The following is a 15996-nucleotide window of genomic DNA, read 5'->3' as shown; positions in this document are numbered from 1 at the left end:
AGAGTTCTTGGTTTCTGTTAGTAAGATTCTTACATTTGCCTTTCGACATCTGGTAATCTCTGGTGTTAATGTTCAAACTGTCTCTGGCTGGAGCTTGATCCTCCTGTGATTCTGTTAGCCTCTGTAAGCACTCCTGGGAGTCCAATTCTCACCTGAAGTCCTGTGGTCAGAGCACTCTCTGCAGGCAAGCTCTCCTCTTGTAGGGCAGGTGTCCAGAAGTCTGGAGCTGATCTACCTCTTGAGTCCTGGGGTCAGAGCCCTCCCTGTAGCCGACTCTCCTCTGGCCAGGAAGGTGCCCAGGGGTCTGGGTCTCAGCTCTGACTCCTGGCTGAGGATGAAGGCCTGACAGGACCCTTTTCAAGAAGCTCCATTGCTTCTGTCGCCCACGTGCTCTCAGGTGATCTCAGGTTCTTAGGTGTGCTAGGAGTTCTACAGCATGGAGAGTCCTCTGGGGCCCCAGAAGCCCTAGGCTGGGTTCATGCAGAAGATGGCTGGGCTGACCCCATCCTGAATGGATCCCAGTCTCTGGTTGGGCAGTGCTCCTCCGTCCCTGCCCCCACTGACACAAGACCCTCCTTGACTCTCTGGAGCTGATGTTGCATTCCACCCACCCATGATCCCAAGGTCCTGTGGTGTGGAGAGTACTCTGGAGCCCCTAGAAGCCTCTGCTGGGTTTAGAAGGAAGATGAAATGGGTGTATTTAAAACCATTCTTAATGAATGTAGATTTTTCTGTCTCATACCTTCAGTTTGGAGAAGCAACTGTTGCTGTGATGTAACACCATGACCAAGGCAACATGGGGAGAAAAGTATTTACTTCAGCTCACACTTTCAGGTGATAGTCCATCACTTAGGGAAGGCAAGGCAAGAACTCAAAGCAGGAATCTGGAGGCAGAAGCTGATGCAGAGATCATGGAAGGATGCTGCTTATTGGCTTGTTCCCCATGGCTCACTCAGCTTGTTTTCTTAGAGAACTTAGAACCACCAGCCCAGGGTTGGCACCACTTACAATGGTCTGGGCCCTCTGCTACCAATAACTAATTAAGAAAATGCCTTAAAACTGGATCTCATGGAGTCATTTTCTGAACTGAAGTTTTTCTCTTTTTAGATAACTCTAGCTTATGTCAAGTTGACATAAGACTAGACACCATACAAGGTTAGATATATGTTAAAAGCTTTTGTGAAATACTAGGTAGAAAATTCTGCAGTAGGTGGAATCTTAATGTATGTCTCTCTTCTTTCTTTGAAAGGGGTACTGGGTGGAACTTTTTATTCTGAATATGGTCCCTTTCACTTTGCTCTGAAAGTCAAAGTTGATCAGGACCTCCCATGAGTAGGATCCTCCAATTTTCACTTTAAATAAAAAAGTGTTCCTTTTTTCTTCCTTCCTTCCTTCCTTCCTTCCTTCCTTCCTTCCTTCCTTCCTTCCTTCCTTCCTCCCTCCCTCCCTCCCTCCCTCTCTCNCCTTCCTTCCTTCCTTCCTTCCTCCCTCCCTCCCTCCCTCCCTCTCTCTCTCTCTCTCTCTCTCTCTCTCTCTCTCTCTCTTTCTTTCTTTTTTTTTTTTTTTGAGACAGAATTTCTTTGTATAGCCCTGGCTGTCCTGGAACTCACCCTGTAGACCAGGCTGGCCTTGAACTCAGAATTTTGCCTGCCTCTGCCTCCCGAGTGCTGGGATTAAAGGCGTGCGCCACCATGCCTGGCTCAGCATCTTTTCTTGTGGGTGAAAGGGTGAAATGGCCCATTTTTTGGATGAGAAAACCCACAGACTGCAGACTAATCAGAAGAGTTCAGTATCTGAATTAATTGCTATGCATCCTCTTTAATCCTAGCTTCTTCTGGTAACTTAACAAGTGGAACAATTATGGTAGAGATTAGAAAGTCTTTTTCTTTTATACACAACTTTCAAATAACTTAGGTCTGCTTTGAGGTGTTACACTCATCCAGAGGTGAACCATAAGTAAAGCTTAGTGGCTATTTTGAAAAGATTAGCCAGTGTCTTTTTCTTTAACTAAAGTTCTATTTATCTTTATTTTACAGTTGACTATTTTATTGTTGCAATGAACTATCTATGTGTGGTGGTTCCAGAGACCAGATTAGGGTGGTAGATCTGTAGGAACTGGAATAGTTGTGGGATGCTATGTGGGTGCTAAGAAACAAAACAAAACAAAACAAAACAAAACAAAACAAAACAAAACAAAACCCTAGTCCTCTGCAAGAGCAGGCAGTGCTTTTAACTGTGGAGCCATCTCTCCAACCCCATTAGTGCCTTATTAAGCAGATGGTTCATCTTTTCCATTGCTCCTAAACATAGTCTGTACAAACCGTGTTTGATGGAATGGACAGCACTGAGAATCAGGATGCCCATGATGAGTATAATCTTCAGGTCATTTAGAAATCTTTACTCACTATTTAAGCAACTTCAGAAACAAAGGACTGCTCTTTACTACCTTGAGTAGAGCTTGGCACTTCAAACTTGAAAGGAGTTTTCTTGAGCAATATTTAGTTATCATGGCTGTATCCTCAGTTCTAGAAGGCTATTCCACCAGCCTGAAACCTGGCCTTTCCCCATTTATTTGTTGTCAACCAGTATCTTCTCTTTCCTTTCAACTTTATTGATACCTGATAGGAAAGAAGCCCCACAGCAGTCTTTGAGACTTCCCAAATCTTCAGCTAAAATCTCCCCAAAGATAGCACAGGTCGTTTCATATAATATTTTATGTATGTATGTATGTATGTATGTATGTATGTATGTATGTATTTAATATATATACGTATTTGTTTTTATTTTTGTTATTTTATTTATTTATTTATTTACATTTCAAATGTTGTCCTTCTTCCTGGTTTCCCTTCTGCAGACCATCTATCCCATTTCCCCTCCCCCTGCCTCTATGTGGGTGCTCCTCCACCCACCCACCCACTCCCACCTCACCATTCTAGCATTTTCCTATGCTGGGGCATTGAGCCTCCACAGGACCAGGGGCCTCCCCTCCTATTGATGTAAGGTAAGGCAAACCTCTGCTACATATGCAGCTGGAGCCATGGGTCCCTCCATGTGTGCTCTTTGATTAGTGGTTTAGTCCCTGGGAGCTCTGGGAGGTCTGGTTAGTTGATACTGTTATTCTTCCTATGGGGTTGCAAATCCCTTCAGTTCCTTCAGTTCTTCCCCTAACTCCTCCCATTGGGGTCCTGTGCTCAGTCTGATGGTTGACTGAAAGCCTGGGCTGGAGAGATGGCTCATCCCTTAAAGGCTATGCTCACAACCAAAAAATATAATATTTTTATTAATTATTGGAAAGTTTCAGGCATGGATGCAATGTATTTGTTGAACTTTGCCTCTCCCACTCCTACCCCCAACTCCTCTCAGGTCTACTTCCAGCTCACCTGCTCCAAACTTTATGTCTTCTTTTTTAAAATAAACTATGGAGTCCAATTTGTGCAGCTCATATACTCAGTGATGGGTCGTTGGGCCATCGCTGGTGATTGGTTAACCTTCCAGGGGCTACACTCTTAAAGAAACAGGACTCTCTCTCTTCCAGTTGTCATCAACAGTAAACCTCTCAGCTGAGGACTCTCGGCCCCTGTGCCCTCTATGTCGGATTATCAGCTGGCTTGCTCATGTACAGGTCTTGTGCAGGTAAACAAGCAAAAATTTTGAAACTCTGAAATGATATATTAGAGGAGAAAGAGGGTTTTGATGTTGTATTCTTGTATTCAAAAGCAAATAACAGTCTTCTGGCTTTGTCTTCAAGTAAAAACAATTAAAACACCAAAACTAAAATAAAAATAAATGCCCCTTCAAACAAACAAAACCCAAACTAAATAAAACTCAAACCAGCTCATCAAATACACCCACAAACCAAACCAACCAACCAAACAAACAAATCTCCGAACAATCCTGAAGGACCAAAATTGAAAACCATCCATTATTTCCCAGAATAACAGTCATTGAAAGTTTGACATGGTGAAATGAACATATTATACTGCATATTTATAGCTCCCAGTGTTAGTGGGAACTATTGTCCAAGTATAACTCCAGTTAGTGACTGTGTAGCTCCATGTATTTTCAGCTGGTACTGTAACTGCACCATACATCCTAGGAAACAAGTTGTAAGAAGAAAAAGGCAAACAGTGAATTCAAACAAAAGTAGTTTTCAGAGAAACACATTTTTCTGGAACTTGCCACCCTCTGGATTTTAGCTTGTACTAACAGGGCAACCCCAAACATCTAGAACTGCTGCACAAATCTCATACAATGGAAATGACTTACTTTGTGCCAGCTCACACTGCAGAGTGACCTAAGCAAGATCAGGTGGTGGTTTAAACCTCATATGTGGAAGTAAAGAGCCCCAATGTGGTTGTACCCAGGCTAGAACTCACCAACTCCTAAGGAAAGCCTGACAGCCAAATGAATGGAGTACTTTAAAAACAAAATAAATAAGTAAATATTTTTCAACAAAATGAAACAGATGTGGAGCTACCAAACAGCTAAGGTTCAAGCTAGAGCCCCCTGGTTGTCAAAAGCTAAAACCTTCTTCCTTCTACCAATGAGTTATTTATTGACAACCAAAGCTAAGAGCTAGAAAGAAATGAGAATCCTGGGACATGTGTCTTCTAGGAGCTGCTAGGATATCCCAGAATTTCAGCCACAAGGCTCTCTGTGAGCAGTTGGGTCTCTTCTTCTCTAATGGTTTCTGGTCCCTTGGTGGGAGTGGACAGGAGCCATCCTGCTTTGAGTCCTTTTTCTTGGTTGGCTCCATCAAAACATTACCAGAGAGTGAGGATTTTACTGCTCCATGCTCTACTGGAGAGCCAGGAGATGGAGAAGAGCAAAAGAAATGTGTTGGTTCAGCCTTTTGCTTGAGGAAAATGGAACACTTTTCCTTCAGATCCCTGTCTTCAGGGAGAGACGCTAGGCAGCACGGGGTTTTATGGAGCAGAGGGTACAGCATTCGTGGCCAGGTAGAGTCCTTTTCAGAGTGCAGTCTCCTGTCATCTTTCCTTTGAAAGTCAGTCTGGGCAGGGCTTTTCTCCTGAAGGCAACGACTCATTTTCTTCAAAGTCACAGCTGAACCTGACCTAGAGGTCAGTGAATGAGCCACTGAAAGACTTCGAGAAAGACTGAAGAAGAAGTTAGTAAGTACCTGGATCCTTCTACTCTGTTAACATCACATACCTCAAGAGATCAGAAAGGAAGCTCAAAATCCCATTTGGATTGCTTTCTTTTTTCCTCATATAGCCTCTGTACATTAGTTAAAAGCAACTTGAGGAAGGACATTCTTTTTTTTTTTTTTGGTCATTGTTGTTGGTTTTGTTTTCTTATGGAGTCAGAAGGTTCACTCCTGGCTTGCTTGGCCTCACATGCTTTGGCAGAACATCAGACTAGATAAAGAAAGTGAGATAGGATGGAGACAAGGGAAAAACACTCCAAAGTGCCCTCCCAAAGTGACTTCCATCTCTTAGCTAGGTGTGCTCACCTCCAAAGGTTTCCAGAAACTACCAGAACAGTGCTTTCACATGGAGCACATGAACATGTCAGGGTACATTTCATATTCAAACTTTGGGAGTAGCTAATATTTGCTAAGCACTTGTGTGCCAGACACTGTACTGGGTGTTTATTATTGCACAACTCTCCCAGGGCAATGTGGTAGGTCCTGTTGCTGTCTCCACTTTATAAGGAGATCAGGACATGAAGGGATGTAGAAATTCATGCGCAGAGCTGGGATTTGATAGTTACATACGAGTGCTGCTGATTCAACTAGGTTCAATTGGAGATCACTCAGCAATTATCACTGAGTCAAAAGCCACATGCAAGTGCTGCTGCTGCTATTGCTCAAGCGAATGAAGACACCTGGGACAGGGCTGTAGGCAGTAACATTCCATGGTGTCTCTGTCAGATGCCACCCGCGCCTTCTCTCAAGCATTCCAGTAAGATATGGTCATGATCCTTCTTGTTTATTTTAATTTTAGTTGATATGAAGAAAAGCATATGGGACCTCTCCCCCAGCTAATTATCTTCTTGACATCTTTCTCCACCAATTTTAAAATTAGATTAATATATGCCCTGAGGTTTTCTGAAAAAATAGTTTTTGTTCTCTGCATCTCTGAATTGAATTTATTTTTATTTACCTACATTTTCCCCCCTGGTTAAAACCTATACATTATTTGTGTTGACTATTATCTCTTCATATAAATCCTTATTAGTATCAATCTTCCTATATTTACATCATACTTATTTTGGTATATTATATTTCCATTGAATCCAAAACATTCTAAAATGTCTCTTGAAACTTTTCTATATTCCATGTTTAAAATATGTTGTTAGAATTCCGAATTTTTAGGGATTTTCCAATCATTCCTAATTTTCATTTCACATTTAATGTGTGTATATTTGTGTATATTTGTGTGTGTGTGTGTGTGTGTGTGAGAGAGAGAGAGTTAGTATGCAGACAAAATTTTAACACATTTTGCTCAAGCTCGTGACTTGCTATTAAGATATTACTTTTGAACAAGAGCCTTCTTTGTTCAACACACTTGAGATGCTTCTGGAAGTGGTGTGAATACAGTTATTAACTTGAAAGTATGTGTGGTCAAGGGTTTAGGCAACCATGAGATACATTTTAAAAGGAATGCCCATATTTTAGGTAAAAATGAGTTCTGGAGAGTTGGGAAATATATGATTTTGATTTATTTTTGCATAGTCTGTGCTAATGAGTCATTGGTGATCACAGCCAGTGTGAGGGTTAGGATTGTGGCTGCAGGAACTACACACTCGCTAGTTCAAATCCCAGCTAAAGCACTTTCGGGCTGAGCTAAGTTGTACAGTAGCCTATGTTATAGTAATTTACGCTTTTCCATTTGTGCAGTGGGAGTGGTAGTTTATCACTGTGGGTCTTTTAAATAGCTCTACTTAAATAAAATTCTTTACTCCGTGCCTCATAATAGTAAAAGTTCAATAACTACTAGTCATTTCGATGTGTTCATAATTATTTTATTACCATAAAGGCATAATTCATAAATGTGTAAAACTTTAAGATCTTTACATAATAATTTATTAGCAAAAGTTACAAAATAAGTACTGTTAGAAATAAAAATTATATGAATATGAGAGTTTGTATCCAAACAGGAGAATCTCTGAGATGGGCAAAAGGTGGAAAACATTGCTGGCAATCTCCCTCACGGGAGCCTTTTGTTCGGCTCTATTTTCCTTTGTTACACTGAATGTTTGACTTGCTTTGTTTATAGAATGATAAGCCCATTATGATTATGGAATACTGGACTGGCTGGTATGACTCGTGGGGGAGTAAACACATTGAGAAAAGTGCCGAAGGTAAGTGAACCATTAGTTTTGACTCAGAGTCAGGAAGGCCCTATGCCCTGGATCATTCACATCGCTCTCTGCTTATTGACATTCCTGTGCAGACATGAACATCCATCTAACCTGTGCTAATTACAAGCACTGACCATGCTCATGTGCACACACAGTATGATACCTACCCTACAGCAATCTTACAATTAAACAAAACAAACAGATTGTTAGAAATTAAAACATCACTGTCCAGTTCGTGTTTCTCAGGCCGTGTGCTGCAGGGAAACAGGTGCAGTCAGAGAGCCAGGATAGGATATGGTTCTTCTCAGCGAGTTTGACATTCCTACAAATGCTTCGGGAGCATTCGCATGATGTCATACTCATCCCTAGGAAGGACTCTATAGCATTGTCAACAAAATGGTGGTGGTTACTAGGAGCCCACAAGCAGTGAGAGGTGAGAACTTGGATCTTGGGCTCTGAGAACAGGACTTTAATCTCAAGGCTTCAGCAGTGAGGAGCTTTGTGACTTGAGGCAGATTTCTTTTACTTCTGAGTCAAAACGTCTGTCCTCCCTCCAAATGGAGATTATTTAACTTAGATACTCACCAGTAGATGAATGGATAAAAAGAATGTGGTAACTATGCACAATGGAGTATTATTCAACCCTACAAGAAGGAAATCCCGTCATCTGTGGCAACAGTCTTGGAACTGGAGTTCTTTGTGTTAAGTGAGGTCACCCAGATAAAGGATGAAAAGTTCGATTTCTCCTGCATTTGTGGAAATTAAAAATAAATGTTGATCTTGTAAAAGAGCAGAGTAGAATAGTAGTTATCAGAGACTGAGAAGGATGGAGAGAAGAGGAGGGACCCCGAAATGCAGCCAGAAGGAAGACATTAGGGGGTGCTTTCTGTAGCTTAGTGAGACAAATACTTGTTAAAACAATGTGTGAGACATTCACAATGACTAAGAAAGGTGACTGTAAAGACCCAGCCTAAAATGATCAGTGGTTGATGATACAGGCACACTCCTTATCCCAGTTTGGTTATTGTGCTATGTATACAGGTATCAAATTACCATGAAGTCACCCATAAAAGCATCCAAAGACTACATCTCAGTAAAATATGATATAAAAAAATCCCTTCTCAAAAGTGAAGAGTGGGGGAAGTCTAGGATTGTTGAAAAGTTTTAATGCTGCCCCTCAGAACAATGCCTGGCAGTTTCCATTCACTTAGCAAAAGTCTGTTGCCACGAGGCTATTTTGTTGCAGCTAAACGAAAAGCTCACTTGTTCTGAAATTAGAGAATTGCCTAAGTATTGGTATCTGAGAAACAAGCAGTGTTTATCTTTGGACTGTAGAAATGTAAAGCAAGGAAAGCCTGACTGCCACACCATTAAAGATTTTAAAAGAACAATATCAGCATCACCCCAAATCTGGCCACCAAGCCACAGATCTGTGATCTTTTGTGTCTGGGGCACAGTGTCTTGATTGTTATGCACAGTTTTCATCAGTTAATTGACTCCTCATTCCCATGATGGTGTGGGAATTAAAGCCTTAATTTATTGGTAGCAGAGCAGAAGCCTAGAGAGAAAATAAGCCATATGTGGACTTACAAACAGTAAAGAGTACAGTCAAAGTTGAGGCCCATGCTGGACTGCCATCTTCCAGTTTCCATGACAACCAGAGGGAAGAGGAGTTCATTGTTAAATATGCTCTAAAAATGGAAGTTTCTGTGACCAAAAATTATAACTACCACAGGCACAGTACAGTAATGCAGTGCTTTTAACTCAACACTTTTTAGAAACTTGGTCCTGGGAAGGTAGGAAAGAGTGCATACTCATGATTTGTAAATGATTTAAAAATTTAGATATTTATAAGACCAGAGTTTTAGACTATCATTTAATACATGCAGTTTGGAGATCAATTTGTGGCAAAGCTATAGTGGAAAAAAATGAAACTACAAAAAGAAATTAAAAGAACAGAAAAGAAAAGAAAAAAGAAAAAAAAAAGCTGCAAGTTCCTGGACTTAGTTTTCAAGAGTGGTTCTGGATGTTCCACCTACTTAATGGTGAAAAAGATGACAAGATTGACTGTGCTGGACAGAGCTGAAGATGATAGTTTTCACCTAAGAGCTCAGTCTTCCTTTTGTTTTGTTTTTGTTTTTTTTTTGTTTTTCGAGACAGGGTTTCTCTGTGTAGCCCTGGCTGTCCTGGCACTCACTTTGTAGACCAGGCTGGCCTCGAACTCAGAAATCCACCTGCCTCTGCCTTCCTTTTGTTTTTAACCTCTTCTTTTCCAACAGAAATTCGACACACAGTATATAAATTCATCAGCTATGGACTCTCTTTCAACATGTATATGTTCCATGGTGGAACCAACTTTGGTTTCATAAATGGAGGCCGCTATGAAAATCATCACATCAGTGTTGTGACTAGCTATGGCAAGTGCTGATGGCGAGCGTGGTCACTTCCCTGGCGTGGGTGGGCCTACAGCTTTGGGGAGGAGACTCCAGAATCATTCTCTTGTATCACAAGGTCCTAACAAGCAATCCATTCTGAGAATTGAGGCTTTTCATCTGCTTTCCTTGATTCCTTAACATTTATGCTGCCTAGCCAGCTGTCACTCTAGCAGGCAAGTTCTGAGCACTAAATGCTCAGCTTCACTCTTGTGTGCTGCCCCTAGTGCTCTCAGATCTAGCTCAGAAGGACTAGGATCCAGGGTTGAAGGGACAAGAGTGTCTGGGAAAGCAAAAGGGCAGGGTAAGCCCCTGGTTTCCAGATAGAATTTGGGGAAGGTTTCCAGGTTGCCATTTACATCTGTATTCCAGCCAGAGGCAGGGGATGTGTTGTGTTCCTTCTGTCTCATTTTTGGTGGATGTGGGTTTCCACACATCCCCATGCTTGAAGCAGGACCTGCTGTGGAGGACTGCATGTCTCAAACAGGAACCTCTGTCTTGTAGACTATGATGCTGTGCTGTCTGAGGCTGGTGATTACACAGAGAAGTATTTCAAGCTTCGGAAACTCTTTGCATCTGGTTCAGGTACTTATACCCCTTAGTAGGAGGATAGCATTCTCACGGACTATCCATAATTTGTGAAGGAGGGAAGAAAGGGAAAAGTCTTTTATGGGGGATAGCATCTTATGAAGCTCTTGAGAACAAGGTGTGTCATGTGATGATGAAGAGTCATCTCTTATTTGCAAAATGTTAGTATTGTGTGGGACTTAGTAACAACATATGCAGAAAGGTAACTTATTATTTTAACTTGAATTAAATGCATCCCTTTTGCTGTCTAGTGAGTGTTATAACAGAGTTAAGAGTCAGCATTTCCAGATGTAGCATGGAGCTTTCTACCTCTTTTCTTTCTCTGTTTCCACCAGGTACACATGCTTACTATGTGTTTACTAGGTATATGACCTACCAGGAATTAATGCTTCCTAGATTTGTGTCTCTACCAGATTTGTGTGGATGCAAATGCCCCCTATTATCTCTCTTGGAGAAGCACACATATGTCCTAGGATAAAACTCAGTTTTTTTTCTGTCTCTGGATACAATGGTCATGGATAGACATGGGAATGCTTAGAGAGAGGAATGCCCATTTAACCACTTTGCCCTGTGCAACCAATGTCATTCTCATTGCAGCACGTCCTCTGCCTCCATTGCCTCCTCTCATCCCCAAGGCTATCTATCCCTCTGTGAATCTCTCATTCTACCTGCCTTTGTTTGATATTCTACCATACTTAAATCAGGTAAGTACTGTATGGGCACCAGCACTGGGGTGGAGGGTGAGACCATGGAGAATGTGGGGAGAAGGATGTGGGCCCCAGAAGAAATATCTCATCAGGGAACCCTATTAATGAGGGAGTTTGAAATTTACTCCTTGATATTGTATCTACACCTGGAATTATTGGTCAGGAAACACCTGTTGCTTTGAAGAAGATGGTAAAGAGCTTGAAGAATTAGCAACAAGAGTGAGAACACAGGCACTGAGAATCCTACTTCCAGCTTAGATGGACTCACTTGCTGAATACTATTATAGGACCCACAATGGAAAGTTGCTGGCTGAGGACCCATGAAAGTAATCTTCATTAACCACTAGTTAGGATTTACTTTTAAATTATGCCTTTTCTCCCCCTCTAAATAAGAAACCTGTCTTAATTGTAGGCACCAAACTCTTGAATTATATTGTCTTTACTTCCACTGTTGCTATTTTAGACAAGCAGCGATAGTAAATTGTCCACATAACTAAATGTTTGCTGAGTTCAAAATCCTTTCATCTTCATTTATTTTCAATACATTTCTTTGTTCTGATGATTAGTTTTTATGATTATGGTGGTTTGTCTTCCCAATGCCACATTACTCCATATTCCTTGGATAGTGAATATATTACCATAGAAAGGTTGTCATGGCATCTATTTGTGATTGTTTTCATTCAAGGAATCTTTGAGGACCAATGTGAGATCCAACAAATAGTGACAAGAGTCTTAGGAGAAAGATCATGGTTTCTCCTCATTTTATCTTCTGTTCCTTCCCTGTCTCCATCATAGCCTGTCATGTTACACACTCCAGTCACCATGGAGAATCTTCCAATAAACAACGGCAGTGGCCAACCATTTGGGTTGGTCCTTTATGAGACTTCCATCTGTTCTGGAGGCAGTCTCTTTGCTTCAGTTCATGATTCAGCACAGGTAGGCATAAGCATGCATCTCTGGTGGTGTGTAGTCTACCTTCACTTTTGAGGAGTGTAGTTACAGATTCACTTCACTATATGCTAATATTTATTTTACCATTATGGTAGAATCATAGGAAACAGAGTCAAATCAAATAGACTGTTATGGTTCATTTTGCTGTAACTCAGTCTACTGGGGAGTCCTGTTCAATTTCTAGTTGTCTGAGCACTGAAATTAGTACCTGTCTTTCTCTTCCACCTTCTACCTAAACCTCTGTACTTCAGGTAAGCCTAATGATCAATCTGATGCTGGCTCTATTTTTGTAGGTGTTTTTGAATGACCAAAGTATAGGAATTCTGGATGAGAATCACGAGGTTCTGCAAATTCCTAAAATCCAGGTAAGTAATCTTACAGCCCAGGAGATACCATTGATTGTCCCTTCACAGGCAGCAAGATGCTGGGCTTGCCTACCACTTTCTCCCACAATGCTATTTCTTTTCACATAGGATTTGTAACAGAAAGTGTGTAGGGCAATAAAGGCATTTTCTAAGCTTTGGTAGGAATTATTTAGTGAGAGTAGAAGTTCTCTTTAGGTCTGATTCAACATCTGGCTCCTGTTTGGATCAAAAGCAGAATGAAAGGGTTTTTTTTTTTGCCCATCCTAACAGGGTCAGCAAAAATGAAAGAGTAGATTAAGTATGGGATATGAGCTGGGTCTCTCTCTTTCTCTCTCTCTCTCATGCACGGACTTTCTCACACACTCACACACACACACACACACACACACACACACACACACACACACANCACACACACACACACACACACACACACACACACACACACAGAGAGAGAGAGAGAGAGAGAGAGAGAGACAGAGACAGAGACAGAGACAGACACAGAGACAGACACAGAGAGACACAGAGAGAGACACAGAGAGAGAGACACACAGAGAGAGAGACAGAGAGAGAGAGACAGAGAGAGAGAGAGAAAAGAGAGAGAAGAGAGAGAGAGAAGAGAGAGAGAAGAGAGAGAGAGAGACTGGGAGGGGTGTCAATTGGGAACTGCTCGTCCCTAAACCTCTTTTAACCAGTTTCTTGGGACTTGGAAAAAAAGAACATGTTCTTGAATATGAGCTCTTGATGGCTATTTTGTTTCCACTAATTTGTTCCCCTAAGCAGGGTTGTCAGCTTCTGAGGATCCTGGTTGAGAATCAAGGGCGAATCAATTACTCATGGAGAATTCAAAGTGAGCAGAAAGGTAGGCTTTGGTTCTGAGAAACAATGTGACTTCTCTTCATTTACTTGAAGCTTATAGCTATGGATGTTTGGGGGTTGAGAGGATGGAAATGACCCACTGAAAAGTGGGCTATTTCATTACAAGAGCAGTGATGTTACTTTGTGCCCCCTCCTTTGTTCTCACTTTTCTTGTTATCTGAGGCGGGAAAGTAGAATAGTTATGTTGGATGCTAGCCCACCTTAGATCAGGACTTAGTCTTCTTTCAGGAAAAATCCTTATACTAAGTGGTGAAAGCTTTTAGTCCTGTGAAAGAATACTACAAGAAAACTCAAATGACAGTAGGTCAGTTTAATATTTGCTCTCTTGGCTGTACTCCTCAAAAGGAAGCATATATAAACTGTATTTCTCTGTCCAAAACTTTGGGGAATATTCAGCACTTGTTGCTAGACTCTTCTCTGCTTCCCATCTACAGGATTAAAGGAAGTGGTTAGCATTGATGGCCTTTTGCTGACGAATTTTACCATCTATTCTCTGGACATGAAGATGAGTTTCTTCAAGAGGTATGCTCCTCCTGACCCACAACGCATACTGAGGATCTGAGAGGTTATGAATTCTTCCTTTGCTGGTGAAAAGCCCAAGATTCAGATGCCTGAAGGGGTATATCCAATTATCTGATGTTTTACATCAGCACTAGAACAGAATAGGTATCCTGATTGTCAAGATAATACTGCCAGTTCAATATGTCAATGAAGTCCTGATCTCTGTGAGAGAAGGCTGGGTCAGCATTGGAAGGAGTGCTGGGAATAGTTTTCCTCAGCCTCATATTTTGATCATGTCTCCAGACTCCGCTCTGCATCCTGGAGGCTTGCTCCAAAGACTTATAACGGCCCTGCCTTCTACTGGGGAATCTTGAATGCTGGCTCTTCTCCCACAGACACCTTCCTGCACCTACCAGTAAGTAAGCCTCCTCTTCTCTGATGTTCTAAATATGTATTTTATTTTTAATATTTAGTTTATTTTTAAAAGCATTTGTATGTGTGTGTGTTTATATGCATACATATGGATGTGTGTGGCCTCTCCTGGAGGCTAGGAGAGGAAGTCAGATTCTCTGGAGCTGGAGTGAGAAGCAGTTGTGAGCTGCCTGACATAGGAACTGGTACTGGTCTTCTACAAGAGTAGCAAGTGTTCTTGGCCACTCCTACATGTCTCTAGTTCCACAAATATACTTTTAAAGGCTAGGATGTTGTAGAAGAGGTAGAAGAAAGAGTTCAGAAGCCAGAGGCATAGAGGACTACAAGGAAACAATGTCTGTGGATCCATCAGAGCAGGTGGACATGTGAGCCAATCACAGCATGGCGAGGGAGCTTGTCCATGATCTCTAGCTGAGGAACCACTGGTAATTCTTAGCTATTGAGGGTTGTTGATAATTCTATCATAATCCAGTGGGAGGAGATATGTCCACAGATAGAAGGGAGGCACAAATTGGCCCTGATATAGGTGAAAAACAAATCAAAGTTTACTGGAAGGGAAGCAGTGAAGAAGTTGGGGAAGGGAGGTTGAATGTGCCCAAAATGCACATATATATATATATATACATACACACACACACACACATATATACATATACACATATATTATGTGTATATATGTGTATATGTACATATATACATATATATAAATAAATATATTATAATGAAAATAAAAATATGTAAAATAACCTAAAGCAAATAAAACTTAAGCAAGGCTGTGATATACCTGAAGGAAGATTTGTCTTTCTTTTCACTTCCTTACTTCTAATAAACTCTATGATCTTTCTCAATCATCGTAATTTATCATTATGTATAAGGTATATGAGAATACAACTGAAAAATTCAAACAGTTATAACATCTACAGAACAAATAGTAGATGCTCTTTAAAATTTTACCACATTCCACTTCATACCTGTGCTTGCCAAAACTATATATTTATATTTAAATGTGCTTAAATATGCAACACATAAAATTTCTTCTTGATTAGTTTTCTAATTAAGGCTTGAGTTTTGACTTTTCAAATGGCAGTCCCATTGATAACTTATATCATTTAAAAAATCTGCATGGCATATTTTCTTCACTTTCTGTTTTTATTTCCCACTGGCTTGAATTGTGGCAAAACGTCTGGCTCAATCTTCTGGGTGCTGGGAATATAGACATGTGTAGCAGTGAATTTAGCTACACTGCTTTGGCTCCTGGAGTGGGGGTAGTCTCTTGTGTTCACTGCCCATGGGCTATCTGGACTCATGAATGGAAGATACACACACACACACACACACACACACACACACACACACACACATACACACACACCAGTTAAAATTAAAATGCCTTGGCTACCTCAAAGTCTGGGCACTCTTAAATTTTTCCCCTGCTACCCCAGCCCCAACTGAGGAAATGGCCAGTGACCACCCACCCGAATTCTCACATAGCTGGTTGGCTTTCTCTTCTGTAGCTCCTACATCCCATTCTCACCCCCCCCCCAAGTCATGGTGATTCTCTGTCTCCTTTTTTATTGTCTAGCCCACACAAACCTAAAGGTCCTGACCCATCTCCCTTTGTCCAGCCATTAGCCATTGCCATATTTATTAATCAATCAAAAACCAATTTGGGACAAGGACCTTCAGTGTTTGGACTCACAGACTCCAGATTAAATCAAAGGATTAGAACCGATCTCCAACAAAATGAGCTTGTCAGTTTCTTCTCTCTCTCTCTCTCTCTCTCTCTCTCTCTCTCTCTCTCTCTCTCTCTCTCTC

The 15996-nt window shown here is 41.2% G+C and overlaps 1 protein-coding gene across 1 annotated transcript in view; it reads left to right on the top strand.

Annotated features, from left to right (window-relative positions):
• The window catches only part of Glb1l3 (galactosidase beta 1 like 3), a 43315-nt gene that overhangs the window by 21897 nt on the left and 5422 nt on the right, over positions 1-15996 (top strand). Inside the window, exons 10-18 of the mRNA XM_021172421.1 lie at positions 7242-7326; positions 9606-9743; positions 10263-10343; positions 10944-11050; positions 11849-11989; positions 12298-12369; positions 13153-13231; positions 13683-13770; positions 14053-14164. Of these exons, the coding sequence (XP_021028080.1) occupies positions 7242-7326; positions 9606-9743; positions 10263-10343; positions 10944-11050; positions 11849-11989; positions 12298-12369; positions 13153-13231; positions 13683-13770; positions 14053-14164 (903 nt within the window). The remainder of the gene's footprint in view (positions 1-7241; positions 7327-9605; positions 9744-10262; positions 10344-10943; positions 11051-11848; positions 11990-12297; positions 12370-13152; positions 13232-13682; positions 13771-14052; positions 14165-15996) is intronic.

Source organism: Mus caroli, chromosome 9, assembly GCF_900094665.2.
Source record: "Mus caroli chromosome 9, CAROLI_EIJ_v1.1, whole genome shotgun sequence".
Taxonomy (NCBI): Eukaryota; Metazoa; Chordata; class Mammalia; order Rodentia; family Muridae; genus Mus; species Mus caroli.
Note: the sequence above shows the minus strand (reverse complement) of the source record. Positions and strands in the feature narration are given on the sequence as shown.